Genomic DNA, 25,870 nt, shown 5'->3' on the forward strand with positions numbered 1-25,870 from the left:
GATGTCAGGAAAAGGGGAACAATTTTTAAGAGTTTTTTTTAATTTTTAAAAAAATTAAAGAATAAGGAAATAAGTAATAATTGTAAAACATAATTATATATAATTACAAATAATTCACAGGGCCTTATATATGCAAATTAATCACCACTCTCCCAGAACACACTTAATACTCTTAGATCTGATAGGGGCATTGTGCATAGTTTTTAAAGATAAAGGGCAGTTTCACAACCTCACGTAACACAGACACTTTAATCCATGGATTAATCCATTAAAAATGGAATTTTACATCAGTTTCTTCTCCCAGACTTATTTGACAAAAACATACTTTTACCTCAGAATGTGGAAATTAACATTGTAACCTGTCTCAATCAATCTGTTATTGTGTATAACAGAATGTTTGCTGGAAAGGTAAATATTCAATTATGATTAAACTCACAAGTTTACATACACACATGCCATGGCAATCTGGGCCTTTTAATTATTTATAATTGTTTTTTCTTTTTTCCAGGGTGGAATGATTGTACAGCATAGATTTCTAATGACTTTAAAAAAATAAAGCAAGAATTGGGAGCACAAGTTTAAATTTATTTTGGATTTTTTCTAATATACACAAGGTTTTTCTTGTTTCTTAAAGTCATTAAATATACATGATATACAATCATTCCACCCTGGAAAACAAACAGCTCAAATAAATCATTAAAAAGCACAAAATTACCATGATATTCATGCCCATGATGAGTGCATGTAAACCTCTGACAACTGTATATAGGGCCTTTCTACTCAGTTAAGCACAGCTACAAGTTTCATTCACTCAGCCACACACACATTCATCCAGTGCTTTTATCCGTGCTTAAGCCATTTCTAACATTCACATTCCAATGGAGTCAATCATTTCAAGGTAAAGACTCTACAGCAATACAGAGAAACCCCAACAACTAGAGGCAGGAAATAAGAGGTAACCCAGGCCTTTATGTCTTTAAGAAGTTCCTGCAGAACTGAAGAAGCCTTTTGGATGAGAGGTGAAGCGTATTCAAGAAACAAGAAGTCCAGTCGCCTTTTTTTCAAGCTCCAGAGACTGCAGTCTCACTAACTGATGTGTGTCATCTGGTTTCATGGATAGACAGAGCTGGGTATCATCTGTATAGGAATGAAAATATATGCTACACCTTCTAATACTGCCTGAGGGAAGCATGTGAAATGTAAATAGAATTGGTCCAAGCACCGAACCCTTATTTAACCTTAGTGTGAAGAAGACCCTCCATGGTGTGTCTGCTGCTTCAAACTGGGAGTATGCAGGCAGTCATCTGCTGCTAATATTTCACTAACTATGGAGGAGTACTTCATACAACAATCACTTCAAAGACTGTCCCAGTTAGAACTCCAGTCACTGCTGCTGTACTACCAACAGAAAAGTTGCTCTCCAGTAGGAAGAAAGCCTGAAGAGAGGGGGGCAATATCAACACAGAGGTGTCTTTTGTTTCAAGCAGACATCATTGTGAAAATATAACTCAACAATTTGTATTCCAAATCAAAAAATATGGGTACAATGCCTCTGAATCCATTATCCAAGAGCACAGCTGGGTGCCTTCTCTTCTGACTTAAAGCCATGCAGATACTCTAGACATCTGGATTAGTTTTCAATTCAGGTGAAGTTTGCTGAGAGTCTCAATGCCTCATTAATTTCCTTCTTTGTTCAAACAAATCTGACTCTAATTTTATTTCTGAGCTGACTTTTATTATTGCTTTCAGCTTTTTTCCCCTTTTAACTCACTAGTTCTCTGAGTGTTTATAGTGGATGTTCCACAGTACGTAGTAGTAAAGAATCCACAGCGTACCTTTCAGAATACAGTAATCAAAACTTTATTGGAACTTGCATACAGGATTTACATAACTACTCAAATCGGAAAGAATGAGCAGAAACTGTTCATTTTAATACAAGGATGGTAGCATTTTATAAAACATACACAATCATCCTCACTTTTTTGTAGTACTGACAACAATGAAGACGGTGGAAAGCAAGAAAACCCTGTCCTCAGGTCTTACTCCAGTGCTCCTCGTTTCTTCTCCTCCAGCTACATGTGAGATCTCTGTCGCTTCCAGAACCTCTTGACCTCGCTGTGTCCCTGCGGTGTCACCACCATCACTCTGTGGGCCACATCCTGCCACACCAGACAGCCCAGACCCTGCACCAGAAACACGTCATTAAACATCAGCAGCCTACTGTAGTCAAAGACAGTCTCAGACCTTGATGAATGGGGAATTCATTAAGATCTGACAGTTAAGAAGTAGTTTATAAGCTAGACACAGTATTAAACAGTGAGTCATGCAGGTAAATGACTTTAAACACTATGCAGTTGCTGATCCTGAACCAAACACACAAAGGGGAACAAAGAGCAAAGAGGGGATTAAGATGAATGGATTAAGGGGAATCCATTTAGAGCAGCCGCTGTCATTTTTGACAGCATTCTGTGAGGCAGGCTGATGACGTCCGATCTCAGGGAGTAGCAGGGGGACATGCCAAAGTAGCAGGCACCTTATGACCGAGACCGAAGCCATGACGGCAGCAGACTATATGAATAGTCATATGGCAGTCGTGAACCAATCAAATGGCTCAGATTGAAAGAATGTAAATATTGCCATGTGCGTCCACATGGCGCTGGAAATGGAGTCGGCGGATGGCGCAAAACTTTTTTTTAGGAAAATTAAAAAGCAGACGGCGCAGAGTGGTGGAGTAGGTGGGAAATGCGCCTGGCGCCGGCATAAATTGAAAGCCCTGGATCTTAAAGGGCCGTGTTTCCTCACCTCCATCGCTGAGGCAGCTATATGAAGTTTGACCATCAGGCGTTTTTTTGAAGATGATGTGGTTCCTTCAGCTTTGTTGGGTGATGCCCTCCAGCTTGCACTGGGGCATTTTGCAGTTTGACACAACAGGAATAAGAATTAGCACCTCCAAGTCTGAGGCAATGGCTCTCAGTCAGAAAAAGGTGGAGTGCCCACTCTGGGTCGGGAGCAAAGTGCTACCCCAAGTAGAGGAGTTTAAGGATCTTGGCATCTTGTTTGTGACTGAGAAGAGAAAGGAGTGGTAGACAGACTGGGGCTATGTGCAGGGATGAGAGCAGTGCATCAGTCTGCTGTGGTGAAGAGTAACCTAGCCTCAAAGCAGAGCTGTCGTTTAGCTGATCTAGGTTCTGTGGCCACAAGCTGTGGGTAGTGAAAGAATTTGATTAGAGCTACGAACAGCAGAAATGAGCTTCCACCATAGGTACTGGCCTATGATAGGGTGAGGCGCTCTGTCATTCAGCAGAGGCTCAGAGTAGAGCTGCTAGTCCTTCACATCCTGTTGAGGTGGTTCAGGTATCTGCTGTGGATGCCTCATGGACACCTCTTCTTTATTTTTCTCTTATGTACCATATCTCTCTGAGTCTGTTTCACAAGTGCGGGTAAAGTGGAGTGCAAGATTTACAGATAGATTGAGCTAACATAATTTTAAAGATAAAGAACTGTTTTTAATAAATTAGATGAATATTTTTTTGCAGATGGCGACTGCCTAAACTCTAGAACCCGTGGACATCACCAGATGTTACAGTTCCTCCCTTGAGACACTCTGGCAGGCCTTTGCTGCAGCCGCCTTCAGGTGTTGCTTGTTTGTGGACCTCTTTTCAGATCATGAGCCATTTTCTTCTCCATACTTTTCTCTTCCCATCATTCTGGTACCCTGTACCCTGCTATACAATAATGATCATCCACTGCCAAGAATGAGGATTTTTTTTCCCACTGGAACCCATTACTCCCTGCTGACTTTGATTTATATCACATCAGCTGTTCAACGAATTCCTCCTTAAAACTCTTTCAGAGCATTCTTAGTATCATATGCATTAGTTATGAAATGTGAATGATATATAGAGACTACTGTATACCTTTTCATGAGGCCTGCTTGAACCAAAAGCTGTGCCAGGTCCTGACTGACAGCACTGGGAGAACCCACCATGAACTGCAGGATGATCTCCCAGCGCTCCATAGCGTAGCGGTCAAGACTCTCAATGTCTCGTGTGTGGCGGTCAGGACCCAGGGTGCTCCCCTCATCAGCCCATGCTTGCCCTCTGTGTGTTGAAACAACAATGAATTGGTTCATTTGGTTAATGCAGGTCCTGAATGAATGAGGTAGCAGGTGAGTTTGTTCATTATATAAGCATTATACCTTATACACACATTGAAACAACAGGTTAACTAAACTAAATCCCCACTGACTCAGTTTTGGGCCCAGTAGCCACGTTTCCACTTTTCAGGGAACAGTTAGCTAAGACCAGAGGTGGCAAAAGTACTGACATTCTGTACTTAAGTAGAAGTACAAGTACTTATGTTAAAAAATACTTTAGTAAAAGTCGAAGTACTGGTTCAACTTCTCTACTTAAGTAAAAGTAAAAAAGTGCAGGCTCTGAAATGTACTCAAAGTAAGAAAGTAAAAGTAGTTCTTTGGAGGAGGTTTCTACCTGCTATGTTTGTGTAAAACAAACCGAACCTCATTATATATTATTGTAATAATATAAAATAGTACATGAGAATACAAATGTTGTTCCAATCTAAATTTTAATTCTAATGAATGCTCTCAGCTTGAATCTGTTATGTTGGACACAAACTGTGCAAGGGAATTTAAACACAGCTCTGTTCTCTGTGTCCTCCATAGTAGAGGGTGACTGTGCCTCCACCTAAACACAAACATGAGGATACTCAGGGGTTACAGTGGGATTCAGAAGCTGGAGGAATCCTAAGATCAGCTGTAGTGGCTCTGCATGGGGAGAAGAATCACAGCTTTCTATTGTGAGCTGCAGTAAATGATGTTGGTGTGCAGGCTGTGATCAGCTGACCTGCTGCTGCTGCTCTGAGGTTTACTGCTCTGTGTGGATGAAGTGAACTCACAAAGATGTAACCCAGTATTTCACAGCTCTCTGAGCTGATCTCCATCCCCTACACTGACAGCATACAGGCTGTAGAAATGCTGGATTCAGTGAATGAATCTCAGCATCAGCAGCTTTGATTCAAACTCATCTCTGCTGCACTGATGTAACCTGTAACTCTGACCATGAACACAAACACTACAGACACAAACTAACCTATTTATTACACACTAAACTGCAGTATTTTCATAGAATCTTTGAATAACACAAAGTCTGCATACTTCAGTTTGTTTTCCAGTCCTTACCTTTAAATCTAACCTCTCTTCTTCCTCTCCTGTCCTCTTTCTCCATCTCTGAGTGAACTTCTCTCTCTTTGCTCTCCCTGAAATACAGCAGCTCTTCTTTTAGCTCGCAGACACACTGTGTGACAAACTGCACACACTTTGTGTGTTTGCTGATATTTGTTGAGCATTTAGAAACGTTGCATTTACCTGCCACACGTTACTCCCTTCATGCTCGCTCCTCTTCAGTAGCGCTAATTAAGCTGTTTATGTGCCGCAGCGCAACTTACGGACTCGGTCCGGCCCGATTATAGCGCTATAAATGATACATTAATTACATGGGTTTGCGTATTTAATCCCTTTGTACGAGATAAGCCCCGGTGATGGAGGATTGTCTCTTATATGTTATTATTCCTCCATTTAGGCTCAGATCGTTTTATGTTTGAAGGCGCACTGACCGGAAATGCAAACTTCTCTCTGACGTAAAAAAGTAACGAGTCTGTTTGAAAATGTAAGAAGTAGAAAGTACAGATACTTGTGTAAAAATGTAGGGAGTAAAAGTAAAAAGTAGTCAGAAAAATAAATACTTAAGTAAAGTACAGATACCTGAAAAATCTACTTAAGTACAGTAACGAAGTATTTGTACTTCGTTACTTCCCACCTCTGGCTAAGACAGAAAGAGAGAAGAGCCGTATCCCTGTGATTAATCACTGTTTTCACGGCGGCAGACGTACCCACCAAGCAAAGCTGTCCTCAGGTTGTCTTTGAAGAAGAAGAAGAAGAAGAAGAAACAGCCTTTATTGTCCCACAGAGGGGAAATTTGGGTGTAACAGCAGCCGCAGTTATTATAAATATAAGTAAAAATATAATAATTCACACTATTAAGAAAAGAATATAAATATATATAAAATCAACAAACAAGATTAACCTTAACCTTTGAACCTTTGAACACCGGATTTAAAATGTATCCCTGCAGACCGCCCTGCAGCTGCTGACTGTGCCAGAGCCGGAACCCTGCCAACATTCATCGTGATCCCTGCAAGAGGAAGTCAAAGACAAAAAAAAATCCAACAAACAAAACTAGTTATCACTTTGAAATGTGCAGTCCACTGTTTTTCTCCCTCTGAAGAGGTGAAAGAAAAACTTATTTACTGTTTTAGAGACACAAGGAAACAACTCTGGCTCTCCTATCCAAGGATGGAGCACGTCTTAAGGTCTGACAGTTAAGAAGTAGTTTATAAGCTGGACACAGTATTAAACAGTGAGTCATGCAGGTAAATGACTTTAAACACTATGCAGTTGCTGATCCTGAACCAAACACGCAAAGGGGAACAAAGAGCATCATAAAGAGGATAACAATTAAAAATCCACACTCAGCCATTCATGAAACTTCTTCCAAATGATCAATCAATACAAGTCAGACTTCAGGAGTGAGTTAGGTAATTTTACATCCTCTAGCTTTGGGTGAAAAATATGACATTATACCAAATAATCTGACATGGTAACAAAACTATAACACTGCAATCTTGCAGCCAGCATTCATGACAGGTAACATTATCTTTGTTTTTTTAAAAGTGTTCTAGAAAGGTGTTCATTCAGTTGCATTCTCTAACACTGTGTTTCTCTTACAATAACAATGATATCCTAATACAGCAATTCTACCATATTTAATATATTACAAACCGATAAATCAACGATAGATCAAAAGTGGCAAAAGGAGCAAGTATGTATTTATTCACTGTTAAGGGGAATCCATTTAGAGCAGCCGCTGTCATTTACTGCCCCTAACTGATCAAGTTTATTTAACTGACGCACCCCCAACCAGAAACTACACTCGCTCCACATTAAAAACTGTCCTTGTCAATGATTTAAAAAAAGACAGACTTGCAGTGAACACTTTCCTCTGTGTTGGCTATCACGCTGGCAGAGGAAGAACTCTCTTCACAAGCTCAGCAGGTAATATGTTACACAGTCCACTGAAGATGCTGCTCTGATCATAATGTAGACAGAATGAGGTAAGTGACTTACTTCTGACCATCTTTCTTTACCCACAATGCCACAGCTGCCTGGGGGAGAGGCTGATCCAAGAACAGCATGCGCATCACATAATTCTTTGCCAGAGAGGGGTGCTCCCTGTAAAATATCAAACAGTAAATTCCATATAATCTAGACTCATATGTCCAGATTAAAATATACAGATTTCATTGTTATATGTTCTAGCTGTGGTTCTCAAACTATGGGGCAATTGAGGTTTGGATGACAACTATGGAGTGAAGCTAAACTGATTGAATGCTTTTATATTGGAAAAATAATTTTAAAAAGTTTCACTGAAATTCAACTTGCTTCCTTTTTCAATAGCAGCTTAAACTGTGGGAGCCATGGAATATTTTTTTTTTTGGCTTCTGAAGGTGAGAATGCCAGATAAAGTCTGAGAACCACTGTGCTACAGCAAAACTGGATCCAGTCACAGGTTTCATACCTGTAGACAGCCAGACATGTTGCTGGATGGTTGTAGAGTCTGTCCAAAATCTCCGGATTCAGCTCTCTTAAATATTCATGCAAATTCTTACACTGCAGCTGGACACGCAGCTTCATTATCTCCCGAAGGAAAGAGGAATGTCATTCAATGTAGTAAAGTTCTGTCCCCCTACTTCCTACTCCAAACTTCCTTTAAAAACAGAAATGTAAAGTTGATGCCCGTTGTTGGCGCTTTTGGTGGGTGACAGGGGTCATCATGTGCAGCCCCATGCATAACAAACTGCAATGCACTGTGTATTCTGACACCTTTCTATCAGAACCAGCATTAACTGTCTCGGCAATTTGAGCTACAGTGGCTCGTGAGTTGGGTCGGACCACCCACGTGTAACAATGAGCTTTGGGCACCCATGACCCTGTCTCATCACTGTTCCTTCCTTGGATCACTTTAAATAGACCGAGAATACCCCCACAAGAGCTGCAGTTCTTGAGATGTTCTGACCCACTCGTTTAGCCATAACAATTTAGTCTTTGTAAAACTCAAATCTTTATGTTTGCCCAGTTTTCCTGCTTCTAACACATAAACTTTGAGGACAAGATGTTCACTTGCTCCCTAATATATCCCACCCAGTGATAGGTGCCACGATAAGGAGATAATCAGTGTTATCCACTCCACCTGTCAGTGGTCATAATGTTATCCCTGATCGGTATATATAGCTTGACTCATTGAGACGTTTAACGAATATAATCGGGACGGCGACACGCAGCTAATGAACTACAGAGAATAAAACACTTCTAAAACGTGTATGCACAACAATTGTATAAAACGGTGTTTTACCGTAAAGGTGGGTGTTTAATAGAACCGATGAGTTCCTGAAAATAAATACGTATTTCGTCCAAAACACTGCATTGTAATTGCTTGCAAAATTTCTCAAGTCGAAGCAGCCATGTTGCCGTGATCACGTGACCGGGATACGACTGTTTTCATTGGTCTTCTTCTTCTTTTGTTTTCAATTGAGCTCGTACAACTTGAAAGGTACAATGCCGCCCCTGCTGTACTTAGTTTGGAACGTCTGACATTCGTGAGATAATAATTAAGATAAGATGCTGCAAATTTTCAAAGTGAATTTGTATTGTATTAACCTGCTAAAGTCCAATACCTCAGCCCAACAATGAAACCTATTTTCATGAAGGACTCACATAAAAGTGTTGAATCAACAATATGGGCATTCTAAAGTTTGCTGTGCCATTGACATGTATTGTTATTTTGCCCTGTTTTTCCCCCCAAACCAGTTATACAACTGAAGGCAGGCTATAAAATAGAATAAATTCTCTGTATCATGCAGCACAGTTAGACAAGTCTTTAATGAACAGGACCTGAAATATAGTCTGTTAATTACTCTAATGGTTGTGGACTAGTGAGCAAGTGTTCAAATATGTAACATTGATAACTAAGTGCAAATAGAATGGATCATCTAACTAATACACAGTCACTCAGAGAGTAAAGGTAATATATTTCAATGACATATTGTGCATTCTTAAAAAATATTTGTCTTACTCTACTTTTTACTCAAATAAGCATCCACATTAAATGAATGTGGATATAATGTGAATATAATGTATATAATTAATAATAATACACTGACAACCTCCCAGCAAAACACTAGCTGTGGCTGAAAAGGTTTTTCAAGCTGATACAAGCCTTACAATTGTATAATCCACAGCTGATTTAATCCGTCCTTATGCCTTTCAAAGCTGCTCTGTCTTCCTACCTGATCCAGGCCAGAATCAAGTGCTGGATCAGGTTGTGCTGAATCATTACAACTTTCTTTTTTGAGATAAAAGTAACAGAAATCATAAACAAATGAGGTAATAAAGCTTTAGGAGCAGGTTTGTGGTATGAGGCCAGTTTACAGTCTGGTTGATCTGTAGACTTAAAGATTTAATTAAATTGCAAAATGTGATTATGACAAGCCTTTCTATGGGGCAATTACAAAGTACTTGTACAGAAGTTTTATTTAATACTTGAAGAGCCCACTGGTTGCAAAAAAAAAAGTAGAAAAAAAGACTGCTGATTCCTAAATATTCACCATGACAACTTTCTGCTGACAACATGTCAGTGCTGTGCTTACAGTACATCTGGGTTTCTCAAGCATCTGAAAAAGAAAACATTAAAGAATGGTGCTTTAACAACTTACTGACACTTTCAGCTCTATAACAGTCACATAAACATAAATGATGTTTGTGCAGTCTTTAGCAATATCTCTGAGTGAGCCGGAAAAGGAAGGGAAAGGTTGAAATGAACTTCTTTTCAGGAGTCCTCCTTCTCTTGAAACCTACAAAGCAAAAATAAAACAATCAGGAAACAATCACACAGCAGCAGCAACATACGGTGACTTCATAATGACTACCTGCAGTGTATGCAGGTGAAAAAGACAGTCTGTCCTTCATCTGCAGATCTCATCTGCCTGGTGTGGTAAATCATCCCCTCTTTATTACAACGAGAGCAGCGTCTGTCAATCTAGAGGAAGCAGAGGACCTTATTAGTGGAGTGTACGGCTGTTACACAACACTCATAAGCAGCAGACAAGACAGCTCTTACCACAGGCCCCTTCATTTCAGAGTCCTCCTCATCCTGGGCCACAGATGACTGCTCCAAAGGGCTAAAGACCACTGCAGAATGGATCTCCTGACCCAAGAACTCTGAACAACCAGGGAAGAGATCATCTGTGCACTTATCACGCAATAATGTATGTTATCAGTACAGTATGCATGTCAAAGCATATCTCTGACAGTTCCTCTGCTTTGTTGTTTCATTCATATTCATTCCGTACAAACACTGCCACAAATATCACGTCGGTACGAAGATGGAAGTGAAATTAAAAAAAAAAAAAAAAAAAGAGTGACTGTGCTAAAGTGTGTGCTGCTCATGGCTACACTCATATGAACTGTGATATGGCTTTTACCTGATACACGGATCTTGAAGGAGCAGCGGGGACAGCATACTATGTCCAGTATTCCCGGGAGAGGAAGGACATTCCCGCATTCTGGGCAGAAGTTGGAACCACCACAAAAACACGACATCTCTGTTTGATCAAAAGCACCAGTGTTACAAGTTTTTCTATCATTACTATTAAATTGTATTTCATTATTCTTTTTACGATTAAAATGATCTACGCTTTAACTAATCAGAAAAAAGCTCGAGTTTCCCGGAGGCCATTAGACTTTCTAGCAAAGTTTAGTTAAATTACATTGACAGATTGTTCTTTTTGAAATCATATTTTAGAACTAAGTTAAAGTATTGATATCGTTTTCTTCATCTACATGGATTTAAGACTTGCTAGAGCAAAACTACGCATGCTACTTAAGCGCATGAAATGAAATGATTACATTTGTAACTGCTAACTAACGCTGTATTCAACTTTAGCCATCAGGTCTTAGGATATTAGCTCCAGCAAAATACTTCAGGGATTTATTTACCTCTTTAATGTCTTCACGGGGTTGTCAGTCTCAAAAAATCCGATTTATGGCAAAGACAAATGATCTCTGTCGTTAGTTTAATTCTGGTGTGCGCGCATGGTTACAATAGTGTCGGGTTCTACAACTTCTGGCTGGCTGTCGCATGATAAACACGTCATTGAGATACGCTAACGTTAGCGCCTTACTTAAACAGACGTTGATTTTGCTCTCTCGTAGTGAAGGTATGTCGTCTACTAAAAGTCATTTAGGCCGAGTACATTGTCAGTACCCGCGACAATATGACTGTTACCGCTCTGAAGTTTAATTTTGAACCGAGAGATGTTTCAGTCAGGATATGATGAGCTGCTTGTTAGCCGTCGAGCTAATTGCAGCTAGCTATTTAGTTGGGTATGCTTGGGTTTGTTTGTTTTGTTTTTACCCTTATTGCTAAAAGAACAGTCCACTCATGTGCTCTGTGTTCACATCAAGTATCGTAATATCTCGTTAACCCTAACTGACAGCGGGGTTGTTCGGATGTTTATGGCTAACGTAGTTAATGTGGGTTGTAATCTGTAGTGGGATGAAAAGAGAACTTATGTTTGATCAACAGTCACAAAACCAAATTGCATGTGTGCTGATAGCTACTTTAATATTCAACGACAAAGATGACGAAAAATGTAAAAGCTCAAAATGAAATCAGCCAACTTTTTTTTTTTAAAGCACAGTGGACTGATTCATGTTTTCGGGGGCTGGAACCTATCCCAGCTGTCACAGGGCGAGAGGCAGGGCTAACACAGAAACAATCTTAAAGTAATTTTGCACTTAGCATTCCCACTTTCTTGCACCAGTGTGACAGTAACTGGCATTGCATAGTCTGCTTTTGTCTTTCTGTCAAACTACATTGTAGTTTGCCATTTGAGTGCAGTGAACTTATTGTTGTGTTCAAGAAACCAATGTAAGATTATTTGAGTTTTGTGACGGGGGGGGGGGGCATTATCCTACTGGAAGCAGCCATATGAAGATGGGTACACTGTGGTCATAAATGGATGGACATTGTCCACAACAATATTTAGGCAGGCTGTGGCATTTAAATAATACTCAGCTGGTGCTGAGATTTAAAAAAAAAAAAAAAAGGGGGGGGGACACTTCAGAAAAAAAATTTAAAATTGTACTTTATAACAACGTTTTTTCTCCAGAGCAAGCAAAGGTTGTAGACAGGCAAGTCTTATTTTCAAGCATGAACATTGGAAGAGCATCTGACTTGTTCAGGAAACAGGAGGAAAAACATTGAAAATGGAGATATTTCTGGCAAATAACATAACCTAACATGCTTATGACCAACTTATGGACTACTAGCTGTGCATTACTCTCCATCCATCTTCTTTTTATCCAGTGCAGGGTCGCGGAAAAAAACACTTCCTCAGTGTTCCCGAGATAAGGATTAAGGATATCTAAGATTAAGAATATTTGCTCTCACTGACATCGTACAGAACACGGAGTAGAAAAAAACTTTCTGAAGCCTTAGCTTTTGGCTCTCGTGGATTATTTTCATACATGCTGACCCCATGAATTAAAAGCATCTGCCACTGTTACGGTGTATATGTTAAAAAGCTCTTTGTGCCATTGGAGTTTTATAGAACACATTTGTTTTTGTGTTTTATAGTAGGTTCAGGATGACAGAGAACGACGTGGACAATGAGCTGCTGGACTATGAGGATGATGAGGTGGAGGCTGGAGGGGTTGGAGATGTTGGAGGTGCAGGTGACATATTGATAAGAAAGGAGGGGGTGAAGGGCTCCTATGTGTCCATTCACTCCTCAGGATTCAGGGACTTCCTGCTGAAACCTGAACTGCTCAGAGCCATAGTGGATTGTGGGTTTGAGCATCCATCTGAGGGTGAGTAACTGGTGAAAAGAAAGGATTTAGATTTCCAAAAACTGAAATAAGGACTGGGGAGAGAGTGTGTCCTTGTTTAATTACTTAATAATTTAGTAAACTTGCTAGGTGTTGAAAGAAAAGAAAGAGTTGAAATCTCTTTTGCAAATGTAGGTAGTTGTAAAGGGCTGTTAAGCATAGGAAATCTTTTCTTAATTAAGTTCTTTAATTACTGGTATTAAAGAACATTTCCGTTGACTAATCCAAATGTTTTAAACAAGTTTGCAGCTGATATGAATTTATCATCTTGAAAGGGGTGATGGAGGTGTGTGATTCCTTTCTGTTCTCATGTTCTAAAGTGCAGAGGTGCTCTGCTAATCTCAAAGTCTGGGTTGTGCCACACTGGAGACAAGCTCCCTGAAAAGCCTTCAGCTGATCCTTCAGCTGCAGTGCTGACAGTGACTAGAAAGAGGGAGCAGATTTCTCCCATATTGGCTTTTCTTCATTGGCTCCCTGTTAAATTTAGAATAGAATTTAAAATCCTTCTTTCCACATACAATACTTTGAATAATCAGGCCCCATCTTATCTCAAATACCTCATAGTACCATATCACCCCAATAGAGCACTTCGCTCTCAGACTGCTGGCTTACTTGTGGTTCCTAGGATACTAAAGAGTAGAATGAGAGGCAGAGCCTTCAGCTTTCAGGCGCCTCTTCTGTGGAACCAGCTCCCAGTTTGGATTCAGGAGACAGACACCCTCTCTATTTTTAAGATTAGGCTTAAAACTTTTCTTTTTGATAAAGCTTATAGTTAGGGCTGGTGACCCAGAACCATCCCTTAGTTATGCTGCTATAGGCCTAGGCTGCCCGCGGGGGGGGGTCACCTCTGTTTACACACAACTCTGCATTTAATCATTAGTTATTATTAATCTTTGGCTCTCTTTCACAGCATGTCTTTTGTCCTGTCTCCCTCCCCTCAGCAGAACCTGAGCCTGGTTATGTTGGAGGTTTCTTCCTGTTAAAAGGGCGTTTTTCCTTCCCACTGTTGCCAAGTGCTTGGTCATAAGGGGTCGTTTTGATTATTGGGTTTTCTCTGTAAATATTTTAGGGTCTTTACTCTACAATATAAAGCGGCTTGAGGCGACTGTTCATTGTGATTTGGTGCTATATAAATACAATTTGAATTGAAAGTGAAACAGGACGACAGTAACTGAAAGCACCCTCAGCACACTTGGATCTGATTCTGGGAACAGTAAAAAGATCTGCACCTGATGACCTGCGATGGCTAACTGGGTTATAGACACTGAGCAGGTCAGAAATGTCCTGGGGGATCAAACCATTGAGAGCTTTATGAACTATCAGAAGGATTTTAAAGGTAATTCTGTATTGAACTAGGAGCCAATGAAGTTACTATATGTCATATGTAATATGTTCAAATTTCCATGTACATGTTCGGACTTTGGCTGCTGCTTTCTGAATGAGTTGAAGTGATCGTACTGATGTTTTTTCCTGACAGTTCAGCATGAATGCATTCCTCAGGCAATCCTGGGTATGGATGTGCTCTGTCAGGCCAAGTCTGGAATGGGGAAGACTGCAGTGTTTGTTCTGGCCACCCTGCAGCAGCTAGAGCCCGTCACCGGACAGGTGAGTTGTAGCAGCCTATCAAAACGATAAGTGGATCAAAAATCAAATCTGAGAGTTGCTTTATTATATTTTAACTGTATAAAAGGCCCAAACCTAAACAGTATTGTCACTTTCAGTGGATAGGTGATTCAGTGTTACGTAGTCGCTCCTCCGCATGTTAATTGATAGGAGAGAGAGAGAGAGAGTGGTACGGTAGTTGTGGGAGCGCTTAAGTTAAGTTCGCATTACCTGTGCGGTCACCTGGGCCATTTGGACTAATTGTTTCCTTTCCATGATGTGTTTGGATGTTCCGAGTGTTCAGTAAATGACCGGAAGTAAGTTTTATTGTTTGATTGTTTAATTTTACTCATGCTCGAAAGCATAGTGCTTGCAGAGATTTTGCCTAGAGTATCCCCTAACAGGCTGCATACAAACCTATTGGTGAACCTTTTTGGGCTGTTTGAATCTGAAAAAAAGATTTGTGGTGTGCTGAAAAAGAACAGCGTACATTTATATTTACAGATGCATGTATTGAATCATGTTTTGAAGGGATCACAGCACTTAAAACATTCATTAAAATCCACAAATTTTCATGTGCAGTAAAAGCACAGAGTGAATTAAGTTGTTAGTGGATCTTAATTTTAGGAACTTTTCTGGTGCAGGTGTCTGTGCTGGTGATGTGCCATACCAGAGAGCTGGCTTTTCAGATCAGCAAGGAGTATGAAAGATTTTCAAAGTACATGCCTACTGTCAAGGTAAAACACCCCGAACTGATTTATCCCTACAACCCTGGTTTCTCACAGCTCAAGTAGGATGATGTGTGCTTGTGTTTTCCTGCAGGTGGCAGTGTTCTTTGGAGGGCTGTCCATAAAGAAAGATGAAGAGGTACTGAAGAAGGACTGTCCGCACATTGTGGTGGGAACTCCAGGCAGAATCCTGGCACTGATGCGCAACAAGATGCTCAATTTGCGTCACATCAAACATTTCATCCTGGATGAGTGCGACAAGATGCTTGAGCAACTTGGTAAGTGAAAATGGGTCAACCCATGGCTTTTTAAAAATTTGAAGGAAAATTTGATCCAAACTACACGACAGTGTTATAAAACAAAAACAAAAAAGCGAGGATAGAATAACGTTGAAACAAACGTTTACCAGATTAATCGGTTAGTGTTTATCGATCGTTTCCCATACATTTTGTTGTCCTTATATATGGAGTCCATTCTGACATTCTGAGCAACAGTAAGTATGACTGATCCACAGAGAGTCTGTTTGACACAAATGGACTAAGAATAAACATAGATTTGGTGAAATAATCAGGGTTCTAGCTAGCGGTTGATTGTTAAAAAAAAAATGGCCATTATTTTAAGAGCGTGACCATATTTGGGTGGCTGTGGCTCAGGAGGTAGAGGAGGTCATCTGCTAATCGGAAGGTTGGTGGTTCAATCCTTGGCTGCTCTGTTCTGCATGCTAAAGTATCCTTGGGCAAGAGACAGAACAGTTATAGCAGTTAGCACTGCTGTTATTTAGGAATGCTTTGGTGGCATTTGGAAGAACTATTTGAAGCTTTTGCGTTTGTATATCACATTATTACTATTATTATTATCATTATGTTGTTTCTGCTTGTCTGGCCCCTTTGGAGGTTTATTGAGACTCATTCTATTAAGAAGTGAATAGAATATGAAAAAAATGTAATGTAATACATCTACTAAAAATCTCAGACAAGTTAGTTCTTACTATAATAATGCCAATCACAGAAAGTGACCATATGACTGTATTCTCAGTGGTTTATATTTATTATGACTTTACCGTTTCTTATTCCTGGTTCTTACTTAACCATTTGTTTTTGAATTAATATGGTGAATAAAGTGACTCACGTGCGCCCCATTGGACCTGGTAATTATAATTATGTGTTCTACAACATGTGCTTTGTGCCACCGAAAGATTCTACTGCCCGGAGGCTGAGGGGTAGCGCTCGCCACCGACAGCATTTTAGTTGTTTTCTTTTTGGTAGTATTTGTAATAAATATTTATCTTGCTGTTTTTGTTTTTGTTTTTTAGTTTAGTTGGCACACTCCTCAAATTAATAATACTAAAATCAAAATGAATCTGTGGGGTGATTATTGACCTTATCTCTGTTACCACATCCAGCCAGTAAGAACAAACCACAAGAAAGCCCCCAAGAAACACGAGTGATTGGCAGACGTATTAATTACACGTTGTCCAACAATGAGCATGTTCTTATATTTTACTCTGTAACTTTTATCTTTGGCGTTATGAAAAACCTTAAAGTGTTTTTCCAGAAGACTTCTCTTCATAAACCCAAGCATGAGGGGGTAGATTGTGTTCTATTAACCCAGTCCTCTTTTGTTAGCTCTGTGTTTGCTTCTTTCTCCCATTTTGATTTAACACACACTGTGGTAAATTGATGGTAAGGTTTGATGAATCCTAAAGATCAGCTTTCTAGAAATATTACCCTTATATGCATCAATAAATACTTCATAATAATTTTTGGGGCTGTCCAATGTCCTTGACCTTCTTTTAATTTTCTTTGAACAGTATATTTATTTACTGATGTCAGAGTTAAAACCATGTGTTTAGTTTGTGGGGAGCAGATTGTTGTGTTTATGTTGCAGTTTGAATCGCATGAATCAGACAAATACAAGAACTTGACTGATGCAGAGTGGGAATGGACATCAGAGACTTTCCAAAAGCAACAAAGACATTTTGCCAGGTTTTACACATACAGTTGTATGTTGTAATGTCTGAAATCTAATCCTTTGTTGTTGCTTCCCCCAAATAAATGTTTCAATCATCCTATTCCATTTGTTGAGTTGCTGGAGAGGAATTTCCACTGATAGTGTTTGTTTGGGGGGGGAATTCAGCCATGCATGCAGCAGTGATTGTTCAGAGGAGCTGCAGTTAACTTGATAGAAAGTGCAGCAACAATCTTTTTTCTTTAAGTCATTATAATTGAATCTTTAGTCACTGCATCTAGATCAGTTTGTAAGACAGTGTGAATTCTGATCCGAGTCATTGTTCTCTTCTTTAGACATGCGCAGAGACGTTCAAGAGATTTTCCGTATGACTCCCCATGAAAAGCAGGTCATGATGTTCAGCGCCACCCTGAGTAAAGAGATCCGTCCAGTCTGCAGAAAGTTCATGCAAGATGTAAATACGCCTCTTCACTTTCATCTGCCATGCCTCCTCCTGCTCCTTCCACACCTCCACTACTCCTACCCCTGTTGTGGCACGCCTGCTGGAACAGTGGGTAACAAAGTCCAAGTTGCTGTTCAGCCTCCATGAATCCAAGTTACGAGCAAGGAAGAAGTATTACTCCGAGCATCCCTTTCACTGCGTGGGGAATGTGGGGAAACATCTGCCCGTTCTGCTGCCATGTTATAGCAGCACCGTGCCTTCAAGAGCCTGTAAACGTGACACATTCCTTTAGTTCATCCTGGCTTAAAGCTACAGCATACAACTTCTGCAGATTAGACAAAGAGTATATGTCCAAATTCCTATGCCCATGAACAACTTTGATCTAGCCACACAGCCATATGCCTGCAACAAATACTTTACAAACCTGTAGAAGTTCAGTTTATTGAACTAGTAGTGTCAGGTACGTCTCAGACACATTCTGGTAGTGTAGCATAGGCGGCTTTGCATTGTTTTGTGTTACATACTGTAGTCAAATATCAGGCATTGGCATCATCATATGATCAGGAATCAGTGCAGTTTGTGACTTAAAGCTTAGCAGCTAAAATAAGCTATGGATAACAGTGCTGACCTTTGAGCACTGTGTGTCAGGCTTCTCACTAGACAAACACAATCGATTTGAAAAGTAATTATGAAAAACACAGTATCAGGCATCTCTGTCCTACTTGCATTTCCTAGCTGCTACCTTATAATGTCTGTTAAATTAGCACAAGCTAACTGCGATATAAAGAATATGGAGCCTTTTGGGGGTCCTCTCTCTCTGATGTTTGAGGGCAGCCCTTGGCAACTCTTCTGGTCCAAATTTTACCATAGTGAGAAATATAAAGTTTTTATTTTTGTCCTTCCCCAAAGATGAACATCAAGTGCTTATGGTCCAAGATACCAGACTCCTCATTTCCAGTTGTGTAGGTACTTCAAAACTTGTTACTCTTAATGGTCAGTGATGCGAGTTCCTCACTGCTGGAAATCTCTTTGACATTCCTCACCAAAACTAGAAGAGAGTGCAAATCTTCATCAAGCACATTAACTCTTGTATAATATGTGAGTCTTCAACCAAAACCAACATAAAATCCAAATCTGTTAAGTCAAGGTAAATAAAGAGAAATGCTGCAAAGTTCCAGGTGCTGTTTTAGATAGCTTGATGCACACGTGACCTCAACAGGCCTAATAAGAAACACGATTGCTGGATGTTTTGATGATTCAAATGGGACCTCAGTTACTCTGAAGGGCCAAGGACCCCAATTAACTCTTCTTCTGGCAATGCTCAAGCATTCCACCAAGTTTAATGAAAACCAGCCTGAGTTTTTGCAGAAGATGAAAGATGCCAAAATCCTCTTTGTAGAGGAGTATTTTTACCACATCATTAGTGCTGAAATGTATTTAGTACGTACACAACGTAACAAAATGCACAGTGCAATCCTCAGTGCACTCATCCCATCACTGCTCATTACTACTGATAGCAGTAAGACTTCAAAAAGCCATAAAAAAAGTCAATATCCACAGATTACAGAAAACCTGTGATCAGTGGATATTTCACAGTGTCGTGTTCAGCCTGAGAGGGAAAAAGAAGTTCCCGTAAATGTCATGTGATTGCAGCAACAAGGATTAGGAAAATCTACATTTTGAATTGGATCTAACCAAACCAGCAACGACTCTAGTGGATTAATCAATAATAATAACAAATAATGATTAGTTGTAGTAGCAATCAGCCACTGATTGCATTTCCTTGTTATTATATATACAGTGCCTTCAAGAAGAAGAAGCAGCAGTGTGTGTGTGTGTGTGTGTGTGTGTGTGTGTGTGTGTGTGTGTGTGTGTGTGTGTGTGTGTGTGTGTGTTACCCCAACGCCTTCCCTCCGTCTCCTCTACTACCTGTCGCTCACTGCTTCCTTTCCACTTTGTTTTGCCTTGTTACATTGTGCCTTTATTATTCATAAATTTCATTGCATCCCTTCTTAAACAACTGTACTGTCTTCAGTATATCTCTGATTATCTCTCTTTTAAAACTCTCCAATCACACTGCCATGATCTGTCTGACCTGCTTTAACAAACTCCACTTCCACATTTCCTTTTATCCACACTGTGCCCGTCCCTGAATCTTGTCTGCCTCTCCTAACCCTTTACAACTCCTGCCGCTCCAGCCCATGGAAATCTTTGTAGATGACGAAACCAAGCTAACTCTGCATGGGCTGCAGCAGTACTACGTCAAGCTGAAGGACAATGAGAAAAACAGGAAGCTCTTTGATCTCCTGGACGCACTAGAGTTCAATCAGGTACTGTGTTCTGTGGGACAGGTTCTGTGTTCTGTCTTTACTACATCTCACGTCAGCACAGATTGGAAGATCCATTGGGCATATTTTTTCAGTAGAGCTGACATAGCATTGAAAAAAAACCCAGCAAGAAAGGGCCAGTGGTGTAGATGCATGTCATGGCTACTATGCCAACAAGTTCTGCTTGTGTGCAGTAGTGTGCAGCCTTGAGCTGAGGTGTAGTGAGTTTGAAAACAGCCATGAAAAAGCATGATACAGATGTCCTCGTCACTTTTAGCTCACCTGTTTTGAAGAAAAGGTCAAAGCTATTATATGGACTTGGTGGCGGCAGCTGCAGTGTCTGTTCCATAACTCGAGAACAACACAACCTAGAATTTTCAAATTCATACATAGATGCATCTACTAAAAATCTCACACAAGTTCGAATCTCAGCGACCTTAATTTGAAGGTAAAGGTCAGAGGTCATGTTTTTTGAAAATCCTGTTAATGATCTCACCTGGGATATTCAAATTCACACCATAGAGTCATTCTGTCAAGTTAGACCCATCAAACTTTGTTTGACCCCCCCCCCCCCCCCTTCCCACCATTACGGATCCAAAACAGCTGAGCGTTGGCACCTGTTCAGCGGTGCCGTTGTTCTCTCTGTTTCTTTTATTTTGGTTTTATGCTAGGTTCATTTTTTTTTTCACTTATGGTAAAGTAATGAATTGCTGGGAACTCAGTTAACGATTGCTAATATTTTCACTTGTCTCTGTCTTCCACTCTGTGTGTCTGATGAGGGGCACATGCAGTGAAACAGACACACACATGGGGAGCACACAGGAAAATACTGAGGCCTTAAAGCTGAAGATAAATGCAGGAAGTGAGTATAGAGATGTCCTCAGTAGCTGAGTAGCATGTTGTTGTTGTTGTGCTGCTTAGGTGGTGATCTTTGTGAAGTCCGTCCAGAGGTGTGTAGCTCTGGCTCAGCTCCTTGTGGAGCAGAACTTCCCGGCGATTGCCATCCATCGAGGGATGCCTCAGGAGGAACGGTACTGATCTGAAGCCATATATGTTTGTTTATATTTTATTTCTAAAGATAATATTAGAATAACATTAAACTGACATTTTCTTCATTGTATTCATTGTGAATAGCTAATATGAAGGAGGAAGCAGAAGGCAACAGCGGCAGACTTTTATTCATTATTTTTTCACGTCACTCTTTTCACACTTCACACACAAGACTCACATTTTACAGATTAGCTCCACACAGACTTATCTGCACTAACATACAGTGCTGTGCAAAAGTCTTGAGCCACCCATTGTTTCTTCATATTTTGCTAGGAAAATGGTAAATAGGTGCAGCAATTTATTGAAATGTGCAAACATACATGCAGATACATTATATGAGGCAAAATCAAAGTTTGTGTGGTTCTAACAAGCTTGAAAGTTAATATTTGGTATGACAATCTTTAGTCTTCAACGCAGCCCGAACTCTCTGTGGCTGCTTTCTTTAAGCAGTCTCCAGGAATCGATCTCCAGGCTTCTTGAAGGACATTCAGAGCTCTTCTTTGGATGTTGGCTGCCTTTTGTTTTGTTCTTTGTCAAGATGATCCCACACTGCTTCAAAAATGTTGAGGTCCACACCCTGTGGTGGCGAGCCCATGACTGATAGTGTTTGTTTGTTTGTTTGTTTGTTTTTTTGTTTGTGTGTGTGTGTGTGTGTGTGTGTGTGTGTGTTTTTTTTTTAAGGTATGCTTTTACTGCATTGGGAGCTTGTTTGGGATCACTGTCATGCTGGAAAATGAAGCCGTTGCCAAACAGACTCTTTCCAGATGGTATTGCATGCTGGATCAAACTCTAACGGTCAATTCAGACAAGATGTCCAGCACCACAGGCTGAAATGCAGGCCTAAAACCATGACAGAGTCCCTACCTTTTTTACAGATGGGGCTAGACATTCACTGTTGTACTTCCCTCCTAATCTCCTCCATACATATTGACAACCAAAAATCTCGGTGTGCTGTGCATTGTGTCCTTTAAAAAATTTGAGGAAACTGTACCAAAAAAAAAAGAAGTGATAGGCTTAAAAATTATCTACAGCAGATTAACAGTATCTGAAAGTCCTGTCATGGGGTGGCTGTGGCTCAGGACGTACAGCAGGTCCTCCATTAATGAGTAGGTTGGTGGTTTGATCCCTGGCTGCTCTAATCTGCATGCCAAAGTATTGTTCCAGGTCGCTCCCGGTTCATTAATCGGTAATTGTGTGAATGTTAGATAGAAAGCACTTAGTTGTGGAAAGTGCTTGTATGGGTGAATGAGAAATACTGTCTAAAGCACTTTGAGTGCACAAGAGCTGAAAGATCCACCTTTCACTGAAGCCTCCTCAGAAGTCGTGGAAGGAGAAAGGAACTGAGGAGAAAAGATATAAGTTATGCCAAATTACTCAAGAATTGGACTGAAAATCACTGGCAATAGGTCTTATGGAATGATGAATGCAAATTTGAATGCCAAGTTTTTGGCTAATTGTTTAAATTAGTTCTTTACTGTCTGTTATATGTAGACATGACACTTGTTCATCCCTTGATTTTGGCATCTTTTTTTAATGCTTGAATGATTCCTAGGTCAGTCAAACCAAAAAGTATTCCTTTGAAAATGGTGATGTACAAGGACTTGACTGAAAATGAGTGAAAAAGCAGCCAAAGACCATAAGTATGCCTGAAGAACTGCTGCTCAAGACCACTTTATAAATTACAAGAAATTCTGGCTGCTTGGAAGCAAAATATAAAGAAACGATTGGTGACTTGAGGCTTTTGCACAGTATTGTAGGGATGTCGATCAAGCCAGTAACGCAGTACACTCACAGTGTCAGAACTTGGCTAATATAGAATAAAGGTACAGCAGCTGATCTGCAAATATAATGAAACTTTCCATTTGAAGAAATTATACGGTATACATGTGAAGTCATATGTCTTCTGGTTGTTTCTTATATACAAACATGCCTGGTTGAGCTGCAGTGTAGCACTCAGGGAATACTAAACTTCCCTTATTGTTCCTCTGTAGTTTGTCTCGCTACCAGCAGTTCAAGGACTTCCAGAGGAGAATCCTGGTAGCCACCAACTTGTTTGGACGAGGGATGGATATTGAGAGAGTCAACATTGCCTTTAATTATGACATGCCAGAAGACTCTGACACTTACCTTCACAGGGTGAGACTATCAGTGTGTGTTGTGTACCTGACAGGCTAATATAGTTATATAAATATGTGAGAAAGCTGCACAAGCTCATATTTGTGTGATTTGAAGACTTCATGGGAACAAATATAAAGGGTTCACCACAAGGTGCAAACAATTCATCAACCTTAAAAAAAGGGAAAGCCAAGTCAAACCGTACTTTAATCAGACTCTGATCCATCTTTATGTATAGTCTGTGATGTCAACTGAGTAATGTGGTCAGCTGCACAGGTGCATAAACAAGGTGTGTCGGTGCAGGTTGCTCGAGCGGGCAGGTTTGGAACGAAGGGCCTGGCCATCACGTTTGTGTCTGATGAAAGTGACGCCCGCACGCTCAACGATGTCCAGGACCGGTTCGAGGTGAACATCAGCGAGCTGCCAGATGAGATAGACATCTCCTCTTACAGTAAGTCTTCATTCATTCCTTGAATTATTTTGAAGTTCATGTAAGCCGTGACTAACAGTTTCTATGTGTCTGTTCCTGCAGTTGAACCAGCACGATAAAAGATTGGACTTCCATTTGCTTTGCAGTTTCACTTTGATTGAAGATGCGAACTGTCTTTATATATAAACCTGTAAGACAGCAGATATTTTCCTGATCCTGTGCGTTTCGAAAGAATCAAAGTGGTGGTTCGGCTCCCTCTGCAGGGAGGATTCAGAATAAACTTTATATATTATTTATGTTTCTAAGGTCAGTGTTTGAATTTCATTTTGTTATTGTTTAAAGATAGTTGATTTTTTTTTTCTTTTTAGATGTGAGTGTAAGCTGATTTATTACCAGAGGTAGTTGTAGTACCGACAGTAGAGAAGCAAACTGTTTACTGTTGAGTGGATTCATAAAGATGGTTTTTGCCTGGTAACGTCTCCTTCATTCTTCATCCTCTCCTGTATCGCTGGTTTAATTTAAAGCAACAGCTACACCCATGATTCATGCTGTTGAAATACATGCAAAATGTGGTTTGTTATTGTCTTTGTGACACTAAAGCAAGACACTCAAAAAAAGACATCTGTTAGCATAGTTTTCTTTAAAACCACTAAATATCCCTCAGCAATAATGGTGCCTTCACTGATATGGAAGTTATTAATGGCATGTGTACAAATGCACCCCCAAACCATCATGGATGATTTTGAACTGCTGACAGGAAGCTGGATTCCCTCTCCACTTTCCCCTACAGTACACATTATCCACGATTTCCCAAAAGAAATTTCTCACTTGTAAAATGTAATATTACTATTTTCAGTTAAAATGAGTTTATAAGATTTCTAAGTCATTGCAGTCTGCCTTCACATTTTACTGTCAACCTTTTGGGACAATGGGTTGTATATAGTTTTTTCTTTTTTTATTAAAGGTACCATTTTTATCCTATTGCCGTATCGTCTGTCCAGTGTCTGTGAGGTTTTACATTTCTGGTCTACAGACTCCAAAACCAGAAGGAGTTTAACCATGAAATCTGGCATATGTGTTCTTTATCTTTCAAAGATGTGCAACACAACATTCATATTCCTGGATGTTTAGTTCCCTTTGGCTGTATTTGTTTAACAACATGGAAGTTTTCAGGCTGCTAATGCTATGATAATATATGCTAATGAACTCCAGCCTCTTCTCATGCCTGATTGGCTTAGCCTAATCATGATCATGTTGTGCTGTGACCGGCTATGGCTATCTGAACGTTGAGCAATATTATAGCCATACCTACTACACAGCAATATTGCTCAAATGGAAACAAACTGGTTGCCTTACGATTATAGTGATGCTATAAATAAGACATTGATATCAGTAGATTATCTAATATGGGTGCATTATTGTAGTCATATCCCTGTACACGAGTATAATATGATGTGAATGCCTTATAGTATATATACACTTATATACTTGTGCACCACACGTTTGGATCTGTAAAACGTGAACATTTTTTGCTCCAACAGTATCTACCTGACTTAGTCTAGCACACGTTTTTCCACCTTCATGAAGCCAACTGAAATACTGAGGAAGCAGAAAGAAAACATCTGATCACAGCTCACTTGGCACAACAAACAACGTCTATATTTTTATATCTTTTATTATTCTTTAGATACAGTATAGATATAGTCTCGTGAAAAATTAAGTCCACCTTTATTCCTTCAACAGGAGTTATTAAGATGATAAGTAGCAGCCAGGTGCTGCTAATCAAATGCACTTGATTAACTGATCTTCAGCAAGTGTGAGCACCTCTATAAAAGCAGAAGTTGTTGTTTTGCTGGTCTGAAGCATCATTCAGGTGTGTGTTAACACAGTGTCAATCTTCTCAGGAGAACCCACTGCGGTTCATGAATACAGAATATCTCACATCTGCCACTTGTTGGCCAGTTAGCACACTCGTTTGTCTAAACCACTACAAAAACTGGGATTGGTAGCACCCTGACAGCCCAATCAAGTTGACCCTTGAACCTTGAGTGGTGGCATAGGGTATAGTGTCCTTTTTCTTTTAGGGGTGGGGGGTCACTCGGGCCAATATCCTGTCGTAGGGAGTGAGTGTGAACTTCGGTTAATGCTGTTTATTACTTTACTGTGATCAAAGTGTTCTCCAAC

At 40.1% G+C, this 25,870-nt stretch overlaps 3 protein-coding genes across 8 annotated transcripts; 1 reads left to right on the top strand and 2 right to left on the bottom strand.

The window, feature by feature from the left end:
• Nucleotides 1–1,868: 1,868 nt before the first annotated feature.
• gtf2h4 (general transcription factor IIH, polypeptide 4) lies at nt 1,869–8,623 on the bottom strand. Of its 5 annotated transcripts, none has more exons than XR_004020622.1 (7): nt 8,490–8,619; nt 7,656–7,844; nt 7,205–7,309; nt 6,119–6,212; nt 5,915–5,938; nt 3,918–4,100; nt 1,869–2,183 (listed from the first exon to the last, which is right to left on the bottom strand). XR_004020622.1 is itself a non-coding variant. In XM_030741992.1 (5 exons), exons 2-5 carry the CDS (start codon nt 7,769–7,771, stop codon nt 2,141–2,143), a joined length of 447 nt encoding a protein of 148 aa, XP_030597852.1. In that variant the 5' UTR covers nt 7,772–7,840; nt 8,490–8,623; the 3' UTR covers nt 1,869–2,140. The 5 variants fall into 5 exon arrangements, 2 of the variants coding, with proteins under 2 accessions (XP_030597852.1, XP_030597851.1); XR_004020623.1 differs by having other exon boundaries at nt 5,911–5,938; XR_004020624.1 differs by lacking the exon at nt 7,656–7,844 and having other exon boundaries at nt 8,490–8,623.
• Nucleotides 8,624–9,572: 949 nt separating this feature from the next.
• polr1h (RNA polymerase I subunit H) lies at nt 9,573–11,273 on the bottom strand. The gene is made up of 5 exons (XM_030741996.1): nt 11,132–11,273; nt 10,618–10,737; nt 10,254–10,354; nt 10,063–10,172; nt 9,573–9,987 (listed from the first exon to the last, which is right to left on the bottom strand). The coding sequence occupies exons 2-5, from the start codon at nt 10,733–10,735 to the stop codon at nt 9,963–9,965; spliced, it is 354 nt and encodes a 117-aa protein (XP_030597856.1). The 5' UTR covers nt 10,736–10,737; nt 11,132–11,273; the 3' UTR covers nt 9,573–9,962.
• On the top strand, nt 11,215–24,577 carry ddx39b (DEAD (Asp-Glu-Ala-Asp) box polypeptide 39B). Of its 2 annotated transcripts, none has more exons than XM_030741964.1 (11): nt 11,215–11,352; nt 12,774–13,006; nt 14,502–14,629; nt 15,271–15,363; nt 15,449–15,632; nt 17,658–17,776; nt 19,963–20,094; nt 21,013–21,122; nt 23,133–23,277; nt 23,560–23,707; nt 23,789–24,576. In XM_030741964.1, the coding sequence occupies exons 2-11, from the start codon at nt 12,784–12,786 to the stop codon at nt 23,803–23,805; spliced, it is 1,299 nt and encodes a 432-aa protein (XP_030597824.1). In that variant the 5' UTR covers nt 11,215–11,352; nt 12,774–12,783; the 3' UTR covers nt 23,806–24,576. The 2 variants fall into 2 exon arrangements, with proteins under 2 accessions (XP_030597824.1, XP_030597823.1); XM_030741963.1 differs by lacking the exon at nt 11,215–11,352 and adding an exon at nt 11,380–11,518 and having other exon boundaries at nt 23,789–24,577.
• The last annotated feature ends 1,293 nt before the right edge of the window (nt 24,578–25,870 follow it).

Source organism: Archocentrus centrarchus, chromosome 11 (genome assembly GCF_007364275.1).
Source record: "Archocentrus centrarchus isolate MPI-CPG fArcCen1 chromosome 11, fArcCen1, whole genome shotgun sequence".
Taxonomy (NCBI): Eukaryota; Metazoa; Chordata; class Actinopteri; order Cichliformes; family Cichlidae; genus Archocentrus; species Archocentrus centrarchus.

Excerpts from the sequence above, each read along its gene's own strand:
- gtf2h4 (XM_030741992.1), bottom strand. The coding sequence starts at position 7,771 with ATGAAGCTGCGTGTCCAGCTGCAGTGTAAGAATTTGCATGAATATTTA. Across the intron at positions 7,310-7,655 it reads ACATGTCTGGCTGTCTACAG|GGAGCACCCCTCTCTGGCAA; the intron begins GTATGAAACCTG and ends GATATTTTACAG. Across the intron at positions 4,101-7,204 it reads GTAAAGAAAGATGGTCAGAA|AGGGCAAGCATGGGCTGATG; the intron begins GTAAGTCACTTA and ends TTCAACACACAG.
- ddx39b (XM_030741963.1), top strand. The coding sequence starts at position 11,466 with ATGATGAGCTGCTTGTTAGCCGTCGAGCTAATTGCAGCTAGCTATTTA. Across the intron at positions 11,519-12,773 it reads GCAGCTAGCTATTTAGTTGG|TAGGTTCAGGATGACAGAGA; the intron begins GTATGCTTGGGT and ends TGTGTTTTATAG. Across the intron at positions 17,777-19,962 it reads GCAGAAAGTTCATGCAAGAT|CCCATGGAAATCTTTGTAGA; the intron begins GTAAATACGCCT and ends CTGCCGCTCCAG.
- polr1h (XM_030741996.1), bottom strand. The coding sequence starts at position 10,735 with ATGTCGTGTTTTTGTGGTGGTTCCAACTTCTGCCCAGAATGCGGGAAT. Across the intron at positions 10,355-10,617 it reads CTTCAAGATCCGTGTATCAG|AGTTCTTGGGTCAGGAGATC; the intron begins GTAAAAGCCATA and ends CTGGTTGTTCAG. Across the intron at positions 10,173-10,253 it reads CTGAAATGAAGGGGCCTGTG|ATTGACAGACGCTGCTCTCG; the intron begins GTAAGAGCTGTC and ends TGCTTCCTCTAG.